Source organism: Strigops habroptila, chromosome 17, assembly GCF_004027225.2.
Source record: "Strigops habroptila isolate Jane chromosome 17, bStrHab1.2.pri, whole genome shotgun sequence".
In the NCBI taxonomy this organism is placed as follows: Eukaryota; Metazoa; Chordata; class Aves; order Psittaciformes; family Psittacidae; genus Strigops; species Strigops habroptila.
The window spans coordinates 5,141,412-5,163,965 of record NC_044293.2 but is presented as its reverse complement, the minus strand read 5'-3'; the positions used below and the strand labels follow the sequence as shown (position 1 = coordinate 5,163,965).

At 43.8% G+C, this 22,554-nt stretch overlaps 1 protein-coding gene across 1 annotated transcript in view; it reads right to left on the bottom strand.

Moving 5' to 3' along the window:
- BARX2 (BARX homeobox 2) overlaps positions 1–21,975 on the bottom strand; it is a 33,310-nt gene extending 11,335 nt beyond the window's left edge. The window contains exon 1 of the mRNA XM_030505334.1: positions 21,430–21,975. Within this exon, the coding sequence (XP_030361194.1) occupies positions 21,430–21,616 (187 nt within the window). The 5' untranslated portion in view covers positions 21,617–21,975. The remainder of the gene's footprint in view (positions 1–21,429) is intronic.
- Positions 21,976–22,554: the final 579 nt, after the last annotated feature.

Here is a 22,554-nt window from a genome sequence, read left to right as displayed (position 1 = left end):
CAGTGGAGCCAGGATTTCACCCGCATGTGTCCACAGAAGGAAAACAGAGAAGAAATGAAAATGAGTGCAGCTAATTTTAGCACAGCTAAAATGATCCTTTTTTGGAGAGCTGAAGGCCAGTTCCTCAGGAGTCTGCACCTTCTGTGATGAGCCAAGTGGAAGTGGGGGGGGAAAGTAGCACCTTATCAAATGGTGATTTCTGACAACAGCTTCTTAGCTGGCGAAAAAATAGGGCTCATCCATGTGTCCTATTTCACCTTCTCCAGGCACATTAGAGAACATCCCGTATTGGTTTTGAGTGGGTTTCTAGCTACATCAGTTGCAAACAAACCCACTGGTGCTTGTAAATGTTAACTTCAATTGAATGTAATGTATTACAGCTAAATGCTCCTCCTCAAAGCATCTCTTACCATGCAACTACCTGTCCAGCCACCCAGGGTTGAGCAGAGACGGACACAGGCTTGAGGTGCCATTCCCCAAGCTGTGGGGCACGTAGAGCTGTGGTTGAGTTGAGCCCAGTTTCCTCAGTGAGATGCAGGTTTTCCCTTCCAAGCCTGTCCCCGTTAGCAATTCATCAACGTAACGTTTCAGTCTAACTTCTCCATAATAACACTAATGAAAAAGTTTGAATGCATGTGAGGCATGCATGCCGCAGGCCTGCACAAAAACCAACCAGAAAGATAATTAATCCTCACTTAATAATGACATTTGATATTTATGTTGTGCTTTTTTACATATTTAGGGCACTGTACATGCAGTACGTAATTGGCCCTGAACAGACGCTGAGCCTGAAGGAGAACTTGCCTCACTCCCCGCTGCCACGGGCACCAGGCAGGACTGGATGTGGAGTGATTATAACCTTATAACCACAACCCAAACACTCACCTACAGCACCAGTTTCTCCAGGGATTCCAGATCCCTAAAGCATGGCACCAGGGTTCTTCTGGCAGGGCTGGCGATAACCACTCTAACAAACTGGCATTGTTGAGGGCTGTACTGGTGGGGCAGGAGACAGGAATTCATGTCGAACCAGGAGTCCTGGTTGTGCTGCTATCCTGGGGCAAGTAACTCTGCTTCCTGTTATCACAGGATAGCAATGCTGAGCTGCTGAGCTTCTCCTGAACTGCTGGAAAGATGGAAGCAAACACCTCCTTGGTGCTATGCGTTGTTCTCCTCCCCTTTCTTCCAGGCTGTCTGTCAAACAGCGGAGTGTGCCAGGACCTTGTCAGATCCTCAGTGAAGAAGAAAATTTATATATAAAGAAGATTATTATTTTTTTAGAGAAGCATTTAAAGCATCTATTTGGCCAGCACTCAAGAAATCCTTTGTAGCAAATGTAATAGCATTCCGGCTTCATCAGTGGAGAATGAATCAGAACAACACGCATCACTGTTCTAGTCTGAATTATTCTGCTTCAAGTATTCTAACAGCAACCTGCCTTTTGAAGGTTTTGACTCAAATCCACATTCTTCAAGCAAACCGAGCATGGCTCTGAGAGTTCCTGATCCTTGAGGATAGAGGAAAAGGATTCTGCCTGGGATTCCTCATCTTTAGCAGATAATCCCTTTAAATCCCACTCAGTGGGAAAGCAAGTGCTCTGAACCCAGGTAGATCTGTCCTAGTATCTCCTATTAGGCCATCATGACAGCTCCAAATGGATTGGTGGGTTTGGACATGAACTTGCAGTCCTGCCCCTTATAGTTTGAACTCTGAGGGAGTTCTAAGACCAGGCCACATGAGTCTCAGAGAAATAAAGATGAGCTCCATAAAGGACATATGAAGTCCTTTATGATCTCCATAAAGGACAGTGCCCAGATGGTGCAGGCAAGTTGCTGGGATACAAGCCACCAGCTCATTTACCATATCTGTACCAAGGGATGCTTTGGCTCCACTAAGCCAACCTCAAGTTGAAGCTCTTTCTTTTGAACTAAGTCATATTAAATACTTCAGCCAAGCGTTTCCTTCATTACCAAGGATAAGACTCAACTCTAGAGCCCGTTACCCGCTGGATCCAGGTTTAGCAAGCAAAGTAGCCAAAAGATTACAGAATCAAACAGCTAGAATAGATTTACAGGGAGTCTCTGGTCATGTCTATTGAGGTGGAGGAAAAACACTGCACCAAGATGACATAGCTTTCAGGGTGTCTAAGCTTAAGATGTCTTTCCTAATGATGACCAGATGACCAGACATCTTGGGACACGGGGAAGAAATTGTAGCAGGCCAATTCCAATCCTCTGTCCAGATGATATCCAGATGGTCAAGGAGCAGGATTTGGACTTAGATGGAGAAACAGATCATCAGAGCTGAGAAGGTACAATTTTAGTGGAAGGATAAGTCACGTTGTGTTCTTCACACTGCTCCCTATCTCTTGCTGGCCAGGATACGAGCCTATATGGACTTTGGACTGACATTATGACCATTCTTACATCCTTACACATTTGATGAATAAATCTGCCTTCTCTCAGGATTTCGGAGTTTCTGTCCAAGTTCAAATGCACAATGCCATGTGTGCATAAACCAATCAATCCTTTACTTCCTGCTCTGTTAATTATTGTCACAACAGCCATGAGCAAACACTAGCCTTGGACAGCTGACTGGCCTTGCACACAAAAGCACTCTTTGGGTTTCTCAAGCCCACCCTTGTGTGAGCTCCAGCAAAAAGCTTCCCATAAATATCACTACCTCTTCCTGCTCTGAGCTTCTAAAACACTCTGGTGAGTGACACATGGGAGGAAAGAGAGTTCAATTGTTGCTAAACAGCACACTGTGTAAATTTTGCCTGATGGATCTTTTGGAAAGTGCTTTTTTTCTTCTGGGGAGAATAGTGGATCAGTGTTTGAAACACACAGACATCCCCCCCTTCTCCTCCACATAAATGAGAGGGGGACTTCACCAAGGACCAGTGTTAACCTCAAAGAGACATGTCACATCTTCGCCAAGCCTTTGGCTCTTCTAACTGTGGCTTATCATCTCAAGGGTTGCTTTATTAATAACCTTGCCCCCATCAGGACACGTTTAGCAGAGAGGTTGGTCTCTCTGAGCTGCATTATACGACTCTTTGATCTTGCATCTGCCCTAACAGAGAGAAAACTCATCTCTGTTTCCTCTATGGACGAAAATAAACTCTGGGGATGGTTTGGCTGAACAGCTGCACAAACAATGCCATTTAGAAGGATGCAAATGAGACACGAGCGGGTTTTGTTCACAGCCTGTCTCTCCTTTGTGTTTGCCAATTAGATTGGTGATCTTCACCCAGCTCTTGTGGCTGGGCTGAGGAGGAGAGACACATCCAGGGAATAGAGCTAAGCATAATGCACATCAGAGGAAGGTGAAACCCTATTATCATAATCTATAGCACCTTGGAATAAGGATTTCCTCCAAACCTGATCTTTTTGGTTGAATAAGCTGACAAAGACTATGTCACAGCTTCCACTGGCACAGGGCATGGCTATTTTTAATCCCTCCACATTAAGTAACAGTACACCCATGTCACCCCACGGATTGAATCTAACCCAAACAGAATGAATGAAGGAGAGCCAAGCTTTCACTTTTTGGATGGGGGAAAAAAAAAGTCATAGAATCCCAGACTGGTTTGGGAGGGAAAGGACCTTAAAGCTCATCCAGTTCCAACCCTTTGCTACGGGCAGGGACACCTTCCACTAGAGCAGGTTGCTCCAAGCCCCTGTGTCCAACCTGGCCTTGAACACTGCCAGGGATGGGGCAGCCACAGCTTCTCTGGGCAATACAGCAAAAATACAGCTGAATTTCCAGTTTATAGAAAGCTTTCATTGCAAACTGTTCTGCAACAGTGCAAAAAATCACTGCTGGCCACTTCATTCCCAAATCAGCTTTGTATGATGTCTACATTATACAAAGTTAGTCATGAGCTGAAGATCTTGCAAGAACAAGCCAGTCATCTGGCTTTATCACAGCCTCTACCTGCAGCTGTGACCATCCAGTATGGACACAGGGAGGTGGGATGCTCCCACCAGTCTCCAGGCAAACTGATACTCCACTCACTTCAGCATCTGCACTTCATTAGCCAGGCTAATGAGGACAAGGAAAGCTGCATTCACTGCCACAGACATCATGGAAAGATCATGTCAGATGACAGCATTATACCACAGAGTACGGCCGGTGGGTGAAGATACAAGCAGAGCAGACAAGGCAGCTACAGGGTTAGTGTGCAGTAAGCAACAAGCAGAACAGCCAACTGCTGGAGAAGGACCTAGAGGACTCCAAACAACAGCCAAATCCACCCTACACCCAAACCTGCAGAGCCCCCAGCATCAAAACCAGTCTGATGTATAGTAGCTGAGACCCAGCCCATTTGTTTCAGGGTGGGTGGTGGTTTGTTTCTTTTCAGCTGAAGCATAAAACAAGTTTCACTCCTATTGAAACTCATCTCACCTCAAACAGCAAGCTGGAAAATGTCTAAAGGATGGGCACTGCCAAACTGGTCACACCCCGAATAAGCAGTTCCATGAGAAAAACCTTTGAGCTGCAAAGCACTTCAGGGGCAGGCAACCACTACTGGGTCAGGAAGGTGGTGACAAGGGTTTCCCAGCTACCAGGCTGCCTTCTATGGCACTGGTAGAAGGATAAGCCAGAAATTCCAGTTGGTGAGCTCTAGTTGTCCCAGTTTCTGATCAATACGAGCCCTTGCTCATGTCAGACATTGGTGTGCTGGGGTTTTTTCCCTTCTGATAGGAAGTCAGCCAAGGAGACACTGTTTTTACACCTCTAGACAAATACAGATTAGACTTAGGGTGGAAATAGGCCCTAATTAATCATCACGAGGGACTGAATTCGGTTTCTACAGTGCTCAAATTGTGAATTAATGCCATCATGGATAGAAATGATCAAAGGACATGTTTCTGACAGCTCCAATCCAGTACCATAAACATGCCCCTACAAATGCTCTGATTTAGGGATCCAGATGGGAGACTCTCCCTCATCGTGAGGTTTGGAGGTTTTGAGGCAAAGCTTGGGTTATCCCCCATCTCTGGTTTCCATCAGCACATCTATTTAGCTCCGATTTTCCTCACGCACCCATCGCTGAGGAATGCAGCATTGCCATGTTCCACAAGTACCTCTCGGGCTTGAGCATCTCATTTAAATACCAATCAGGAAAGTCACTAAGCAAAACACAATGCAGCCCTTTCTTCTCTCCACATGAGTGTGGGTGTGCAGTTAGACACAACTCCAGGCTGATGGGAATGTTGTCTCATTCCCACCACCTTTATTTATCCTCACTTGCCCCATCAAGCACCAAGAGAAGAACGTTCTCTTCACTTAGATGCAGATCTGGGGGGAAGAGAACATTAGGCATCGAGTTTCCAACCCTGCCACTGCTTTAACATAGGATCTCAGCCACATTCTTGAATCCCATTGTCCTGCTTTCCCCACGTGCAAGGTGAGGATGGTAATACCGACCACACGAGGTGATTGTATGGCCTGGAAAATACTCAAAGGGAAGCCATGAAGGGAGGCAGAGGTGTGACCATCTCACAGCTGGCTGAAGACATTTCCTATTAACAGACTGCATGAGCTCTGCATTGAGAACTCTCTTCTGTGTCATTGGATTACGAAATTCCTTAAGGTGCCATTAATATATATGTTAATATTGAAGCAGTGCGTGTATCCTGTTGTTGTGTAACTGGCAGTGTTGCCACAGGAACTCCTCCAGTAATAGGCACGTATGCAGCATGTGGCTTTTCAAACCAAAATAACTCTTTTCAGCCTTTCTGGTTGGTTGGTTGAGGATTTCGTTTGTGTGTTTTAAAGTTCTAAACCAAGAAAGATTCTCTGCCAAAGATCAGCTGTGGCTGCCACTTTTTACATGATGGTGATCTAAATCAGTATGCAGGGAGTAGGTTTTCTATCTTTAAATACCACAATTACCAGACTCTTCTATGAGGCACTGCCGGATGAAACTTGTTCAAGATCTGGCATTCCCATGCTCTCCCTGCAGACAGCATGACAGACTCTTTATATTAAGCTTTGAAATGGAGGCCATATCCTACATGGAATGTTATAGTAATCTGTCCAGAGAACTTCGGCAATTATTGGCATTCACTACCATATGATGAAGAGCAATCAACACTGCTGTTCCATCAAGCTCAATTCCTTTGCTTTGCTCAGCCATGGCACAATAGTTATGGGGGATCTTTTAAATGCCGAGAGCTAAATGCACCTTTAATTGATGTTGGGTGAATCACATACAAAAAGCATTTCAATTCAAACATTATTTAACAAATCCTACTCATTTTTGCTCTCCCGTGGGTGACATGGTCCAAGGTGAGGTGTCCCTGCCCATGGCAGGGGGTTGGAACTAGAGGATCTTAAGGTCCTTTCCAACCCAAACCATTCTATGAGTCTATGATTCTGTGGTCAATGCCATGCCTACAGCTGTCTCTGTTTCCACCCCAGAAGATCTGCTGGGAAGCCAGATCCAAGGTCTTTCAGTTCATGTAGAGCTTTAGAAAGACTTGGACACTGCTACCCACTTCACTGTCTTGAAATAGATTTTCTCCAATTCATTCCAGAGTGCTTTTTCCTTTTTCCTTAATAAAGCTATTCTATAGAAATGAAAACCTTGAAGTTAGATGGATGCAATGCTGAACACATACAGATATAGAGTTGTCTTAATAAAAAGATGACTTCCACATCTAGTTTCTGATTCAGACCACCACAAACACTGCCCCACCACCTTCTTTCCACATATAAAATGCCATAAATGAGGGAAAAAAGTGCAACTGAAACTAAAGCAACATCAGAAACTTGTAATACAAGAATTGCCTCAAAACAACTAGAGATTTCAAATTATTTTCTAAAGCCATAAACCAAAAACAGAGCAAGTTTAAGGCATTTGAATAGCTTGCCCCTTCCAAATTTATCAAGTTTCGGACTGACAACACATTCTGACTCCTTTCCAAAGGGGAGGGAACAAAATAAGAATCTCTAAAGAAAAAGAAAAATCATGTATTTAAACAAAAATAATTCAACAAATCTAATCCATGTGAGTTGTCTCTGCACACATTGCAGAGAGGCAAAAAAAGGGCATCATTTTTATTCTTTTCTCCTCTCTGCAGGTCATCTTTCATTAAACTGTTAAGAATGAACCATCCTCCCACCAAGACAATAACATCTCATTTCCAGTGCTGCTTGGGTGAGGAGCCCACATAAAAATAAATGGCTTCTCCAAGACGACACATCATCCATCTTCAGCGTGTAAAACACAGTCATTAATCACAGCAGCAACCTACTTATTACAGGTATTCAAGCACTGGCAATACAAATGCTTATAAAACAGGGGCTCCTTTCATAATTCCCTGCCCTTGCCTCTCAATAGTTTAGAGGATTAACCCTTTTACAACAAGGGATGGGCAAACTGGTTTTGCCTAATTCCAAACCAACTTGACGTCATGGGTTCGAAAGTTCGACTTGAACTCAAACCTTATCAGATGCAGTTTGTGCCGAGGGGAGGCAGCTCAGGGGGGGAGGAAAGGGAAGGAAGACAGTGAAAGAGCAACTTAAAAACCCCAGCAGGCATAGGCAGAATGAAAGAAGTCCAGTAAAGAGTCAAAGGATGGATAAAAATTGCTTGTGAAGGAGTTGAAGCCCTTATGAAGTAATAAACACAGCTTTATCTTAACACCTATCTTAATGCAGTCTGTTGGGAAGTCTCCTCCCTCCTACAGACCTCTCTGGTGGGGAAAAAAATACAGATTTGATTTGTGCTTCATTAATCCTCCACAGTTAAACAGCCACAATTAAAAACCCACTGACCAGATTACTTTGGGTTCCTCTTGCCTTTCTTAGCAAAGGATTTTACACCACTTCGCACAGGTGTGCAATGAACCACTGTTTTCCTTTAAATAATAGGAAGGATGAGCATGTAACTGGCTCCACATCACACAATGAGTCAAGGGCAAAGCCAAAGCACCAAGCGGCCACTGCAAAGTTCTCAGCTCTTCCAAGGGCTCTGCAGAATCATAAGCTCCATTTAGTTATCCTGCTTCCCACCAGCGGCATGTCCCAAGCTGCCGGCTAAATGAATGCTCAGCAGAAAACGTTCAGATATTTGCAGTCTGAAGCAATTCCTTTTCTTTTTCTACACACCCAAAACTTCTGTTGACTTCCAGGAGTAAATAAGAAGTGGAGACAGGGGGTACATCAAGAGGTATTGAGAAAAGTAGTATTTGGACATAACCTGCAGCATGCAAAACCACGAGCCGCACTATTTACTGTTTGTTGTAGAAAGTGAGACACCTGAATGAAGGAAATTCTTGTAGAGAGGAAGGACAGGAGTATTTGGATTTTCTCACTGGCCCCAGTTTAACCAGAGGCAAAAACTTTTCAAACAAACACTTACATTCACTTTGTCATCAACTGGACAAACATTTCCAGCATCGGCATCATGAGGCACATGACCCACAACTGGCTTTGGGGAGAACAAACATTTTGAGAAGACAAATTAAGAGAGTCCACCACATTTTAAAGCTACGTTAAGAGCTATCACATTTTCCTAAAGGTAATAATTTTTCTTCAAGCGAAGTTGTCATCAATGCACTGTGATGAATGAAAGCGTTTTCAGTATCTTTCACTGTCCAAAAGGACCTGCTATCCCGTAATTTACTGCAGGAAAATACCATTTTTATTGCACTGGCATGTGCTCACGGATAACTACAATCACCAGGTAAAAACATTATCACTGGGTTTGCTTTTTGAAAGGTAATACCAAAGTTAAGATCACTGGTGAGTTAATGTGAGTCAAATACAGCACGCCTGGGCTGGACTCAGCAGTCAGTATCTGTGAGGAGATAATAGTAATGCTCAGGTTTTAAATAGCTGTCAACTGATTTTAATGCATTTTTACGAGTTGTAACATGATTATTTGTGTTAATATTAAGAAAGGAGAAATAAGACATCACAGAAATTAGTTTTTTCAAACATATTCAAGCCACAGACAGTCATCTATCGCTATCAGGTTGTCTGCATTGCTTTCATGGCAGCGCCTTTGCTTCCTGATGGGAGAGAAAACAGGCAGTGTTTTTTCTTGGGTTTGTGACACAGAAGTCCTATACCAATATTTATCATGGTTGTATCCCTTTCTCCCGATTAACACTGATGGGTATCACTTTTACCCTTCTCTGAAGGACAGATAGTTCTATTTCACCATTGTAATCTCTTTAGAAAGTGTTAGTGGAAGCTATTAATTGATCCTGCTATTCACAGAGACGCACGGAAAACAGAAAAAGATAGCAAAAAAAAAAAAAAAAGGCAAAACCACCATGAAAACTGTGACAGCACAAGAGAAAAGGAAATAATTTGCCAAACAGAGTTTGCCAGGCTAAAAAGGAAGCCCATTTAGCCAGCTAACCAGCTCTGGAGACGCTCCAACGCTCCCGTGCTAGCTGTGCATGCAGTCGAATGGATCCCGTTTTCTGTCCCTTCAGTGGTCTGCAGATATCCAGCATTTCTATCCACCACAAAGACCTTTCACAGCGCCAGAGCCATGTCGTGCCTGCAGTTAAAATGAGGATCAGGCCCCATCTTTCATTTTAAACACAGCTGCTTACGAAGGCAGAAAAGAAACCAGACCAATTCCGAGCCCTGCACAAGTCCTTTCAGTGCCTGGTGTTGAAGGGAGATCGTCTGTCTGCGGGGACGAATTTAGTTCCCTTGGAGAGATGGGAATGACCCCAGTCAACAGCTATTCACTGCTGCATGCACAGCTCAGCATGCTCCAGGCTTCTGACAGATCTTTGGGGATGGCACTCGGAATGGGATGTGGTACTAAAACCTCCCGAGACAGCCTGTAAATACAAGCCAGGAAACCCTAGACCTGCCAACCCCGAGCTGCTCCCAGGAGCAGGAGATGCCTTCAAAAGGGACGGCGAGGAGAAATTCTGAGGACAGAATGAAAAGGGTCAATCTTGAATTTATTTAAAAAGAAAAAAAAGACATAAATTGTCTTGAATCAGGCTTGTGAATCCCAATTTAAAAGCTGATCTCCCTGAGGTTCTGAAAACACCACTATATGTTGTGAAACTTGAACATACTTCTAAATCCCTCTTTTTATCATGGAGGTTATTTCTTTTTAGATAATATTTTGGGTGCTGTCCATTGTTCAGCTGAGACAAAGATGAATATCCATAACCATTACGGTTTTGAGATGAGCTGATGCAAAAGTTGGAGTGGTTTTTGAGCTGGTACTTACACAAGTAAGCTCTCTAAATCCTCACAATTAGATGAAACAGCACTGGGATTTCTACAATCTCTTCTCAGTCATCTTTGCTGTCTCTTCTCATGCAATCTCTGGCCAGCTAGTCTCTGACAGACAGAAATACATCTTTGGTATCAATTGCTGCGACATCTCTTCACAACAGACAGGTGCTGTAGGATTTAGGCACCACACTAAGAGGTGTCCGGCTCCCAGCCGCAAGAAAAAGGGGTTTTCAATAGAGCTGTACAAATAAAACACTCTCTGTCTGGGATTTCGCAAATGCTTTTGGTTTAATGTTATTTAAGTGCTAAACTACCTTATAATAATGTGCTTTTAAATGTTTACAGTTCAGGAATAATTGAATTTGACTCATTTTGGCCCTGATCCAGCTACGATTTAATTGACTTCAGTGGGAGTTGGATTGGGCTCTAAGTAATTTTAACTAAAATAATCCATCAATTGTTCCTCACCCACTTCATCAAACTCCTTGCCATCACTTATGATTGCTCTGTAATTTATTGCAACAAGGTGAAACCAACCCTTCTAACTTCTGGCATGGCTTCCTGTCCCTCCGTGGGGAATTTTACTACTCTCCAGCAAGCTAAAAAGCAAGTAGAAAGCTAAAGAGCACAACAAAGAGCAGGCGGCAGAGATCCAAACTGCCGAGCACCGGCCTCTGCTGTCACAGAGAACTTCAAATATCAGCTCCTCCACTCTTTAGTCACTGCAGGAACAAAATGAACTGTTAGCAAAGCTGTCAAGAGGAGGTTTGGAACAAAACAGACAGAAGGGTGAAGCAAAATGTATTCACAAACTCACACAAATGTTTTGTGGGCAAAAAACCCACCCCAACCCATTTGCTTCAGACTTGTCACCATTATATTGTATCAATGATTACGTTCCCCATTTCTATTTCAGGGAGACTTTTCATGTTTTTTCCTTTTTGAGCTGCCTGAATCAATGCAAGCAAGGGAAATAGGCCTTCCTAAAGACATACGATGTCATGCACTTACACGTACGTGTTATGTACGGCATGCAAGTAGATATTTTTCATCAGAGAGTACCACCACTGCTAATTTTGCTTCTAAGATGACAGGTTAATCTGTCATAGAACACCCTATTTAAGTAACCACAAACGTATCACACACATTTCCCTCTCTTCTAAAAGAAAGGAGATGCTTTTATTAAGGCTTCACCCCTTCCTTGTGCTTACACAAGAGTGTTTTGGTTTAGAATGTACAGACGTAGGCAGCTGTACACTAGATGTGGCAATAGGTACCTTTAAACTCAAAGCTACAGGGACCTGTTCTTGCTCCAACATTAGTCCTAAAGATGTCTATTAAAATTTAATTCAAATCTGGATTTAAATCCCAGTTAAAAGTAGCCATTAACTGACCCGTAACGTGCAAAAGAATCACTAGTAGAAATACCCAAAGCCAAGTGCTGAGCCAAGTGGTTGATGACTATGTGGAAAACTCTCATTTTGAAGAAAAGCCACAAAATGAGTATCAAGATTATCCGAGTTACAGGGCAAACACAAAAGCTTCCAATCCAAATCCTTCTTTGCATGAGTAGTCCTGTTGAAGTTAGCCAACTAGCTACATGAATCAAACCCACTGGCATGTTAAAGAATGTACAAGATAAGACCTGAATATGCACATCCAAACACATTTTAAGGTCATAGTAAGGTTGTTGCTCCGAATCTCACAGAAAATAAAACTCAATTTGCAAATTTTCTGTCATCACGTTTTCAAAGGAATTTTATTTTTATTATAGAGGAAGTTCTGGAAAACTTTATTTTGTCCTTCCTTAAAAAAAAAGTGTGATTTTCTTTTTACAAAAAATGAAAACCCAAACAGACGTGCTGTTAAGGGGGGTGTTCTTTCAGGTGCTGTGTTTCAGATAGACCTCAAATATTCTGGAAATAAATACTGCCAAAACCATAGTTTTATAAAAGTCTTGTATAGCAAAAAGACTGTATTTTCCCACTCATCATATATGCCAGGTTGTTCTCGTAGCAAATGTCTTGTTTTTACTGAAAGTCATTTCTTCTTACTGAACTATATATTCATGCTCTGCAGAAGTGCCAACTATCATAGAATCACACCGGGCTGGGTTGGAAGGGACCTTAAAGCTCATCCATTTCCTACCTCCTGCCACGGGCAGGGACATCTTCCACTAGAGCAGGTTGCTCCAAGCCCCATCCACCTCACAAATTCTCATCAGGAAGCCAAGAGCAGAATCAAGCCTTTAGCATCCTTATGGCACAGGTTCTACCAGCATCGCCCAGACTCCACTGGACTTGCCCCCACTGGGGTCAGGATATGTTCAGAGAAGCAGCAAGTGTAGAACTTCATTTGCAACACCAGGATGTGCTAAGTGCAGTTGGAGGAGGTTTGAATACCAACCAACGGGGGAATCCTTAAGTTCTTCACCCTTCCCTTGAGTTGTTTCAATGGATCTCAGTGACAAGTACTCAAACACCTGTCTGAAATATCTGCAACTGGTAACTTGGTGTCCTGGCCAAGAGAAATGAGGAAGAAGATGTCAAGAATCAGTCAAAACTTAAAGTTGCTGAGAGGAAAATGGAAAATATTAAGTATTTACAGTGTTAGCCAGGTCCTAACACCAAATCTCTCTATATTTTTAAAGATGTCATTAGAATACAGTTTTGGGAATTTCACATCACTCAACAAGGGCTAGAAGCCTCTGGGTTAGATTCTCCCAGAGTGCTAGGAACACAAGAAACCTGGGGAGGAGAAATCCATCTCCAACCCTTCCCTGGATGATAGTATTGCTGCTAAGCTACTCAAACTCTTGCATTTGTCTCACCCGCATGATCCATGGTAGGAGCCATCAGACACATGATGGCACAGAAACATGAGCAATGCAAAGAGGGGACACTTCAATCAGTGTGAGTGGACACTGTTGTGTCCACCAGCAGGAGACATAACGTGGTCTGTCTCATCTGAGCAAGGCTACACTGTGCTCCAAGTGTCCACAAGTAAAAGGACATCTACTGCTCAGCTCCCATTAGCTTGTTCTTGTGATCCTGTTCCGTTACGGGCTTTGTCTTGACTTCACAAATACAGCTGAGACCACAAAGCAGGTCCTAAACTTTCCGAGGAACTTATTTCCTAGCAAATGAAGCTCGTGGTAACGTGTTCTGGCTTCTGCAGTCCAGCTGGAGCAAGTCTGAAATAGAACTGACTGAAAGCACTCGCTTGTAACTTCCCTTCATCAAAAACAAGACAAAAAGAGGAAAATTTTGGAATACAAAGTAACTTCACTGCTTTGCAAATGTCTCATAAGAAGGAAAGTGTTATAAGTTTTGGTTCAGCCTAGAGAAGATGTTTTCAATGTTTTATTCAAGATCAAGTATTTTCTCTGATCTGATTTCCCCCACACACACATGCAAACTTTTTAAACTTTAAGCTTGCCAAGATATAGCTAAACCATTTTGCTTCACTCTGAACGGAAAAGGACAAGAGATTGTTATTTTTAATATCTATCAACACACTAAACCACCCATTTTCCTGACTACTCCCAGTGTTTTCACTTTGGTGTGATGAAACTTCATATATGGTCTGCAAACGCAAAGCTCCAGTTTTCAGTTCTTCCAAACCGGACTGCACAGTCACCTCAAACTGGAGAATCATGGAATCACAGACTGATTTGTGTGTGAAGGGACCTTAAAGCTCACCCAGTTCCAACCTGCTGCCAGAGGCAGGAACACCTTCCAAGACCAGGTTGCTCCAAGCCCCGTTCAACCTGGCCTTGAACACTGCCAGGGATGGGGCATTAGGGTATCAAGGGAATAAGCATAAGAAATAGATGATCAGAATCAAGAAATTCAGATGATCTAAGCAACAGTGAGCAAGAGCACAGCCTCTCTCTCACCCAAGTTAGTGCCACCAGTGGAGTAAGAAATGCCTCTAGCCAGTGCATTAAGTCATCTACAGAGGTCGGTTCCTGATGTCAAGATCAATTCCAGATGATCAGCTCTGCTGTCTATCATGTGTAGTTGAATGCAAATCTTCCTTCCACACATGCTGGCACTGAGGGCATAGAAGTGACTTAAAGTCAGATATTTCTTTCCCTCCTCCTGCTTACAACACTCCCGTCAGCATTAAATCCTTTCTGAAGGTGGATCTCCACTCCGATCACCACACTGCCAGAACATGATACACCAAGCTGTCCTTCACCATGTTCCTCCACTGGGAAAGAAATGGAATGCTCAACATGAGTAAACAAGACAAAACAAAAAGGCTCCTTAGCTACTGCCCCGTTCCCTGCTTCACACACAGCCTCACTTCTTTTCCCTCCTCAACTTCCCAGTGGAATTCTTGCCCTTGCTCATACCCAGCTGGTGCTGAAGGCAACAATGCTCGGGGACGATTATTCACCTTTTGATATCTGTCCTTTCCTGCATTTTAGAGCAGCAAGTTGAATAAAAGGCATAAAATCAGTAATCACAACACCCTGAGAGTCGTGGCATTGTGCAGTCACCTCCATGAGGACACCCTTTACACATCTACAGCCTTTAAACCTAAACCAGTGTGGAGATGGATCCAACTGTGCGTCAGTGCGAGCCGTGAGGCTTTAGGAAATCAGGTGTAGGTGTTGGTTTTCCCAGTAGAATCCCAAATTCATTAATACCTCCTATTAGAGCATTCCTCCACAACGTTTATTCACACCTAACCACAACCACAATGCTGATTACTTCCCACAGCAGGTTTTGGTGTGATTTTCTCTTTTGTCCCATGTAGTCTGGCCTTTCATTCATTTCTTTTAGTCACTATTAACTGTACCGAGATCCAGACGGCAAAATTCAGTCTGGATTCCAAATGTTTTACTATCTAGCACTGAAACCATTTCAAAGCCAGATTTCCCTGCTCAGTCTAAGTGAGACCTGGTTTCAAACCCAGATTCTGATCTGCCTTTGCTTCTGAAATACCACCTCTAACACTGAATATAATCTGACAGGGAAAAATGACAGACGCTTCCCCGAGTATCTAGTTGTCATTCCCCAGCCTATTATTATCCCTCACATGCCAATTTTTGGCATTTCTGAACCATGTTTTCTGCTAAAGACATCAAAACATGTAAAAACCAAGGCAGATGTCCAGAAAAACGCCTGACTTTCAGCAGTTACAGATGAATTCTATGATTCCATAAACCGATTTTCAAAGTCTATAGCATTGGGCCAGTTTGCCTCAGTTGGTAAACTGGTCTTCAGCGTGACTGCTATGGAAAGACTTTTACTTGTAGGGCTAAAATGGGTGAGGTTTGGACTTATTTGGGTGAGAGTTTTGAGAAAACTCCAGAATTCCCTGAGGCTGCAGCTACGGGAGCAGCGAGACAGTTGGGACAGCAAAGCCTGACTTTTCCAGGTTTCCAGAGGAGCACACCGCGACATCAGTCTAAATATGACTGCATCTTCTAGGATGTGTATGCAGCAACATCACCTCTGAATTATCTTATGCTTATTAAGAATACCTGATAGCCCCCCCAGTACTGCACCAGGGACATCTACAGATGCAATACTTCATATTTTAAAGGATTAATAGATCTCCTTTGCCATTTTGCTTTTATTTTTTGCTATTAGACACTAGAATTACACTGTTCTTTAGAAGCTAAACCCAATAAATGCAGGCAGTTTTCAAAAGATATCATTTATCTTCCTACGTTTGCACAAATAACCAGAAAAACCCCAACCAGCATTGCAGCAATGTGGATTTCCACACAGACATGCTCAGCTTTGCGATTGAAACTGGCACCTATCATTCCCTATTCATTCCGGCCCCGCTTCCCTCAACAAATCCAACTTGGGACACAGGTCCCAGATGACAGCTCATGAGCCATCAAGCTCCAGCTCGTGCCATTTCAGGCACATGTTTAAGGCATTTGGGGGTCCTGAGCACCCAACTTCACACGCCACAAGAGCAAAAGTCTTTCCAACACCTTGGAATAATGGCTGGAATGCCACCCTTACATCTGTATTAGGGGATGGCAATTCCACCCCAGCTGAAGACGCAGGGCTAAGGCACACTCAGGTCCAAGTTCGCTTGGCAGAAGGTCTACCCACAACTTCGCATTAGCTTTATTTCATGGGATTAATCCAGCTGTTTTGTTTCGGATAACATACTTCGAATGGATGGCATCTCATTTTTCCCCACGCTCGGGACATACGCTACATGGAAAGCCTTTTCCTTTCCCACAGTGCCCTGCTGTCCCCCAGGAACTCCATAACAGGATCCATTCAATTTAAAGGAGAAAGGTTCAGCAAGTATTTGAGCAAAAGAAATAATGTCCTAGAGCAAATTCAACCCTTGCCTAGATCAAGGCTTTGTGAAGAGAATCAGAAGGAAACTCGTTGTGCAGCCACACATAAAGACTGAGCTGGTTTAAGACACAATAAATGTACTTTCTCACCATGTGTTTCTAGAAAGGCTAGTAAGACTGAGCAGGGACCGTGAATATCAAAGCTCCCACTTTAACACACAATGATTCCCAGCAGGCCCCACTGGTCGCAGGAGTTGCTTAGTGTAATCCAGAAAACACCAAAGATACCCGTAAAATGCCAGCTCAAAAAACAACTTTGGGATAAGCAGTTCCCAATTTTATCTTAAGATAAAACAACAGGAGACAGACAAAAGAACTGGAAAAGAAAAATGCAAGTTTTGGACCATTTTATACTAGATACCTGCCTACATTAAAACAACCCCCAAACGACAAAAACCCACAACCAACAACCCCAAGAATCATTCCAAGGAAGCAAATCATTATTACGAGTGTTCTTTAAAGGCAACTGGTTCCCCAGACAGAGCAATAGTAGTAAATGTTCAAACAAGTTGAGAAAATGAAGGTTATGTCCACTTTCAGAAGTTGTGGCACTTCTAAATACACACAGAGCGGTGCAGTTCCCTTTAACACAACTCCCCTCACAAGAGTGGAAATTCAAGTAGCTCATCTCTCAGAAAAGTGGATTTAAGGCACCTTTCTGCCTCCAAAACTACGTTCATGCAAGACCTTGTTCTAGTACCGCGATTGTGGCAAGTAAAAGCGAAAGCACAGTCCGACCTGAGATACGCGCTAGTAAAAACCTTGGTGTAGAACATAAATCAACTGGTCCTCATTGCGATTTAAATGATACTTTCAAATACGATACTTTCAAATTGAAGTGGGTTTTTTATGAGCTCTAGAGTAAGTGCACACACGGCATAGACACTGAATAATCTGTCCTGCTTTGCTAAAATAAACTGAACTCTGGCAGCTCGCTCTCGGAAGGGGCAATGCGATTCTTCTTAATCCAGCCAGCTCAAGTCATTTGGATAGTTCAGAAAGGATGTCCGTGACCAATATTGTTAATTATTAATACACAGCATCACATACTGCACTATGCTGGGGAAGGAGCACAACTTCCCACACGCCCCCCAGCTTTTCTTTTTCAAGCAATTGGAGTTATTTTGATACTATGGAGCATTTCTAGTTCGACCTCCTAACATCATACGATGACAAGGGATTCTTTCTCATGCCCAGAACTACAAATATGGCAATTGGATTTTGAATGTATTGCTAAGCCAGGATTTGAACAAAACCAGGAAACAAACCAGAATTGGTATAGACTCACCTACCCATGTTTTTAGAGGTAAAATTGGAAAGACATTTGTTTTCTCTACATATTGTCTTGTATAAAAGTCTTACACGGTGTCTGCATATTATCTTCTATAAAAGCCATATACTGTCTTATATAAAGACAATTTGAGAAATTATTTCTATAGGACTCTGCTCAGCCAAAAGCAATCTTCAGAAATCCCTGTAACAAACCAAGCAGGGGATAAACTAACACTGCAGTCATTTACCTGCACAGATTAATTGGGTATCTCATCAGCTGAAAAGCCAATGAAAACATAAATATCACAAAACCAAATAAACGATGGTTTCATTAAGCCATCACATTCAAAAAGTCAGGGAGTTATTAAACATCATCTGAAGAGATTTCTGGTTTCATAGATGGATTTTTTAAATCACACGAGCTCTGCATTTTGTTACAGATTCAATACGAGTTTATTTGGCTCAAGAAATGCCACAATAGATCCTCATACACCAAATTTTAAGCTAGTAAGGGATCCTTTTTATATGGAATTGCATTTTAATTTCCAAACAGACACACTCTGGTTTGGTTGGGGCTGGCTCCAAGCTTTTCGCAATGGGAATCCCTGCAGTGAGACAGGCGAGCTTTGCATTAGACCTCCAAACACTCCTGAGGACTAAAATGTCAGCCTTTGCCCTCACGATGCCCAGGAAAAGTCCCAAATTTTCCTTCCAGCCCCTCTCCCCTCTACTTGACAAATCTGTTTGATCCCAGCTCAGCTGCACACACTTAAATATTCAGTGTTTGACCATGGCCAAAAGAAGAAACATTTTCCATTTGGTTTGCTGTGGTTTTCACTCACTTAACAAAGGGTGTTGTTAAACACACACACACACACACTGCACAACTACAACATCTTCCATCTTTCAGCTCCAAATAAATGCTGAAGGCATATCAGGCTTCTCTGACTTCACCCCAGATGAAAGAACTATTAACTCCGCAGCCCGTGAAAGCGCCGACAAAGTTTGCCTCCCAACTTGCAAAAAGCCGTGCTGCTGGAGAGGAGCTCAGCCGAAACCACCAGTTACTCATTCCTCTTTCAAACACCCCCCATGTCCCAGCTACAACCACCCTGACCAGGCAAATGTCTGTGATTTAGGTTAGGATTTAGGTGAAGACAGTTTTTCAGACTGCAAACAGACTCTAAGCACTCACTCGCTTCCCGATTAACTCCAGAGACAAAGGGAACGCTGGCAAGTTAAACGCTACAGTGCTGGGATTCTGCAGCCTTCAGTCCCTTGGAGGGTTTGGGGGTTTTTGGTTGGGTTTTGGGGGTTTGCTTTTTGTTTTTTTAAACAGATTCATATTGGGTACGATTCTATGACAGAATTTCCTCTGTTATAATAAAAGAAATCCCATGATCTAATACACATATTACTTTAATTACACCTCTAAATCTCAGAAAGCTTACAATTTGGAAGCATTTTGTGGCAGTTTCTTCTACAGTTTTAATCCCACAAGCAAATCTCTCTTCATACTTCTCAAGCTTATACAGCTTATTCCATTAGAAGCAGATATTCCCAATCCACCTCGCCACCGGGACAGGCCAGAGCTTGGGCTAGAAACACAACCTTGAGGGCAAATTCATTAAAGATTCCAGGCACAAAGAGAAATAAGGCTGTAATTGAACGGTAACCACAAAAGTCTCACTAGCATCACTCAGAATCCCCTGCTGAATCACTGCAGGCTTATTAATAGTTATTTAATGAATATCTAGATGACTCTTGCAAAGACAATGGTTGCTATGCTTGACACAGAAGTATATATTAAAAACTATTCTCTTCTTTCTTTCCCATAGAGGTGGTGAGAGGCAAAGCAGCTGCTGGGAACTACCCCAGTCATCAAAGGTATTAAATATTAGCCTAAAGGTGACACCCAAAATGCAGGTTTTGATGCTGAGTTATTCCCATGTGTTTCTGGATGTTAGTAAATATTCAGGCTAATATTCCTTTTGGGTGCTAAGGGGAATATTTTTTCTAATGCTTTCTTTTTCTGTATATAGGAGGAGATAGAAACGTCGTCTCCTTGGCAGATGGAAGCGTGTGGAAGCCACAGCACCGACTTCAGCGCAAGCAGAATCGGGCCCTCTGTGCCTGTCTCCAAACTGAACCCACCTGGGACTTTCATGCCCATTTTGGCTAAGCACTGATTTTTCCCCTCTCTGCTCTGAAAACTTCCCTTGTCAGCAATATCTTGCTTAACAACCAGATCTTCTTGTATAAAACCATGTCAGCCTTTAGGCAGAGGAGGCGAGGAACGGCGATCGGAAGAAAGCGATGTTGAAGGAGGATCACACCATTCAGGTCATTTCTTCCCAAATACCAGTCATCAGGGGTCTTAATTCTGATCCAGCCTCTTAATCCCTTCCAGATCTTTAAAAGTTAGTATTTATATTGAGTTTGGAGGAAGACTTAAGCTTGGGCTGAGGGTTTACTCAACTTGTCCAACTCTTCGGATACCCCAGCAGCGAGTTTTTTATTAGCACAGTTCCACTAAGACCCAAAAAGTTCCTTTTTCTTTATATTCAGCCATAAAAAACCCAACCCAAACAAACCTAAGCCTGAAGTGCAGGCCTTGAATTTTAAGCACCACTTAACACAAATGCAAAATGAACTTTCCCAGGAAAGGGAAAGAGGAAAACTAGGATTTTATGACCTTGAAATAGAGAATATTTCCTGGGAATTATCCCTTTACAAATGTTATTTTCAGGAGTTAGGATTTTTATTGAAGAGCATATTTTATTCTGCAATTTCATCACCTGATTCTCTGAAGACATCAGGTGTCAACACTGCAAGTACGGGAAGAATATGAACCTGGAAAACTGCGTCCTTCACCAAAAAGAGGGATTTTTGGCTGGTTTAGGATCTGGAATGCATTAGAACAACGATATTTTCACTTTTAGTGTGGATTTCCAAAGCTCACATTAGATAAATCTGGTTGTGATATTTAATAACACTGATGATCAAGACCCAACTGCTCATTTTGGTGTGTTTTATCTGCACAGGACTGAGGTATTTGTGTGTGTTTAGTTGTGGTGCCTGCGTTTGCAACATCAGTACAAGTATTTTCACATCTTTACCACTAGAAATAGCTTAGTTTCTTTCAAAGGAAGAGAGGATTTAGGGTAGAAAAAGAGGGTTTAGGGTAGAAAAACTGTCTCAAGAGCGATTTGTTCTCCTTTTTCTGATTTTGTTATTAATTTCTTTGTACAAGTGGCAATGAAAAATCAGCACAAGGTCACTGCCGCTTCCTAAAGGACCTGAGCTCCTCTCAACCCCCTCCCATTCACATCGAATCACTTGTGAACACCGTGAGGCTGAACCCCACCACCGCATGCTGAGATGAGCCCGCAAAATTCCCTCTTCCCTGGAAAACACGGGCAGCGGGAGTAAACCCTTCCACCGGGGATGCAAACCTGGGGTTCACGGCAGGGGCTGGCTTGGGGGAGCCCCTTCACTGCAGAGGAGAGGATGGGTTTGGCTGGCAAATAGTGACCTCGGAACCCTGGGCACAGGGTTTTCTCTCGGGGCAGCGGTCTTACCGGCGCAGGAGTGCAGGGGCTTGGGCCGGACGAGGAGGGACGGACAGACGGAGTAGAGGGAAAGTTTCTCGAAGTAGTCGCAGGTCTCCTTGGAGAGGATCTCGTCGATCATGAAGGTCTTGTAGCGCCTCCTGCCTGCCCTGTGCCGGCCGGGCGCGGCGAGCCGGGGCTGCGGCTGGCAGTGCATGGCGGGGCCGGCCCCGGGGCTGCGGGGCGCTGCGGGACCCGCGGCCGCCCGCGCATCGGCCGCCTTCTCCTCTTCTTCTTCTTCCTCCTCCCCGCTCGGCTCCGCTCCGCTCGGCTCCCCCGCTATATAAACCCTGCGATAAGCATCTCTCCGCGGCCTTTTTAGGACGCCTCGGCTGTCAATCACGACGCCCCGAGTGTCAATCACGGCGCCCGCGGCTCCCCGGCCAGCACCATTGTTACCCTGCGCCGGGCGGGGAGGATCCGCCGGGCCGCTCCCTCCCTGCGCTCTATTTTAAGACACCGGGGTGTGTGTGCGGTTCTCTCTCCCGTCTTTTTTTCCCTCTGGAAATGCTCCAGATTGGGGCTGGCTTTTTCTTTTTTCCCCTCCTTTCTTCTCTCCCCACCCCCAGGCCTGTTCATTTAAGAGATTAAAAGTGCACATCCCGCATGAAATCCATGCGACGGGAGAGCGCCTCATCCCAGCTTCCCCGCAGCGGCATCAAACCTATTCCCCAGTCACCGCGTGCTGCAGAGAAGCAAGGAAATAAATAAAATCCTATTTATAAGGGCCTTGCTGAAGCAAAGGCTGCTTTCTTCGCAACGGTGTCCCGGGATAAGATGATTTCCTGGCGGATCGCTGCTCATCTCAGCTGGATTTTTGCAGGAATGAGGGTTGAGGATGGACCGCACCGGTCCCCACTCCACCGAGGCTGCGTTTCCTCACAGGCTGAGCCTCAAGTGCCATTTCCCTGCGGCTATTCCCCCCGATGTGGAAAATTCGGAGTGGTTTAGGGCAGGAATCATCAGGACACACTCTAGGGGAAGGCAGACTGGGATGAACCGGAGCTGCGTGGTTTGCCACAAGATACAGCCGGCTTGCAGCGACTTGTGGCCACAGACGGGTGCAGAGAGGCTCCTTACAGAGCTGTGCCACCC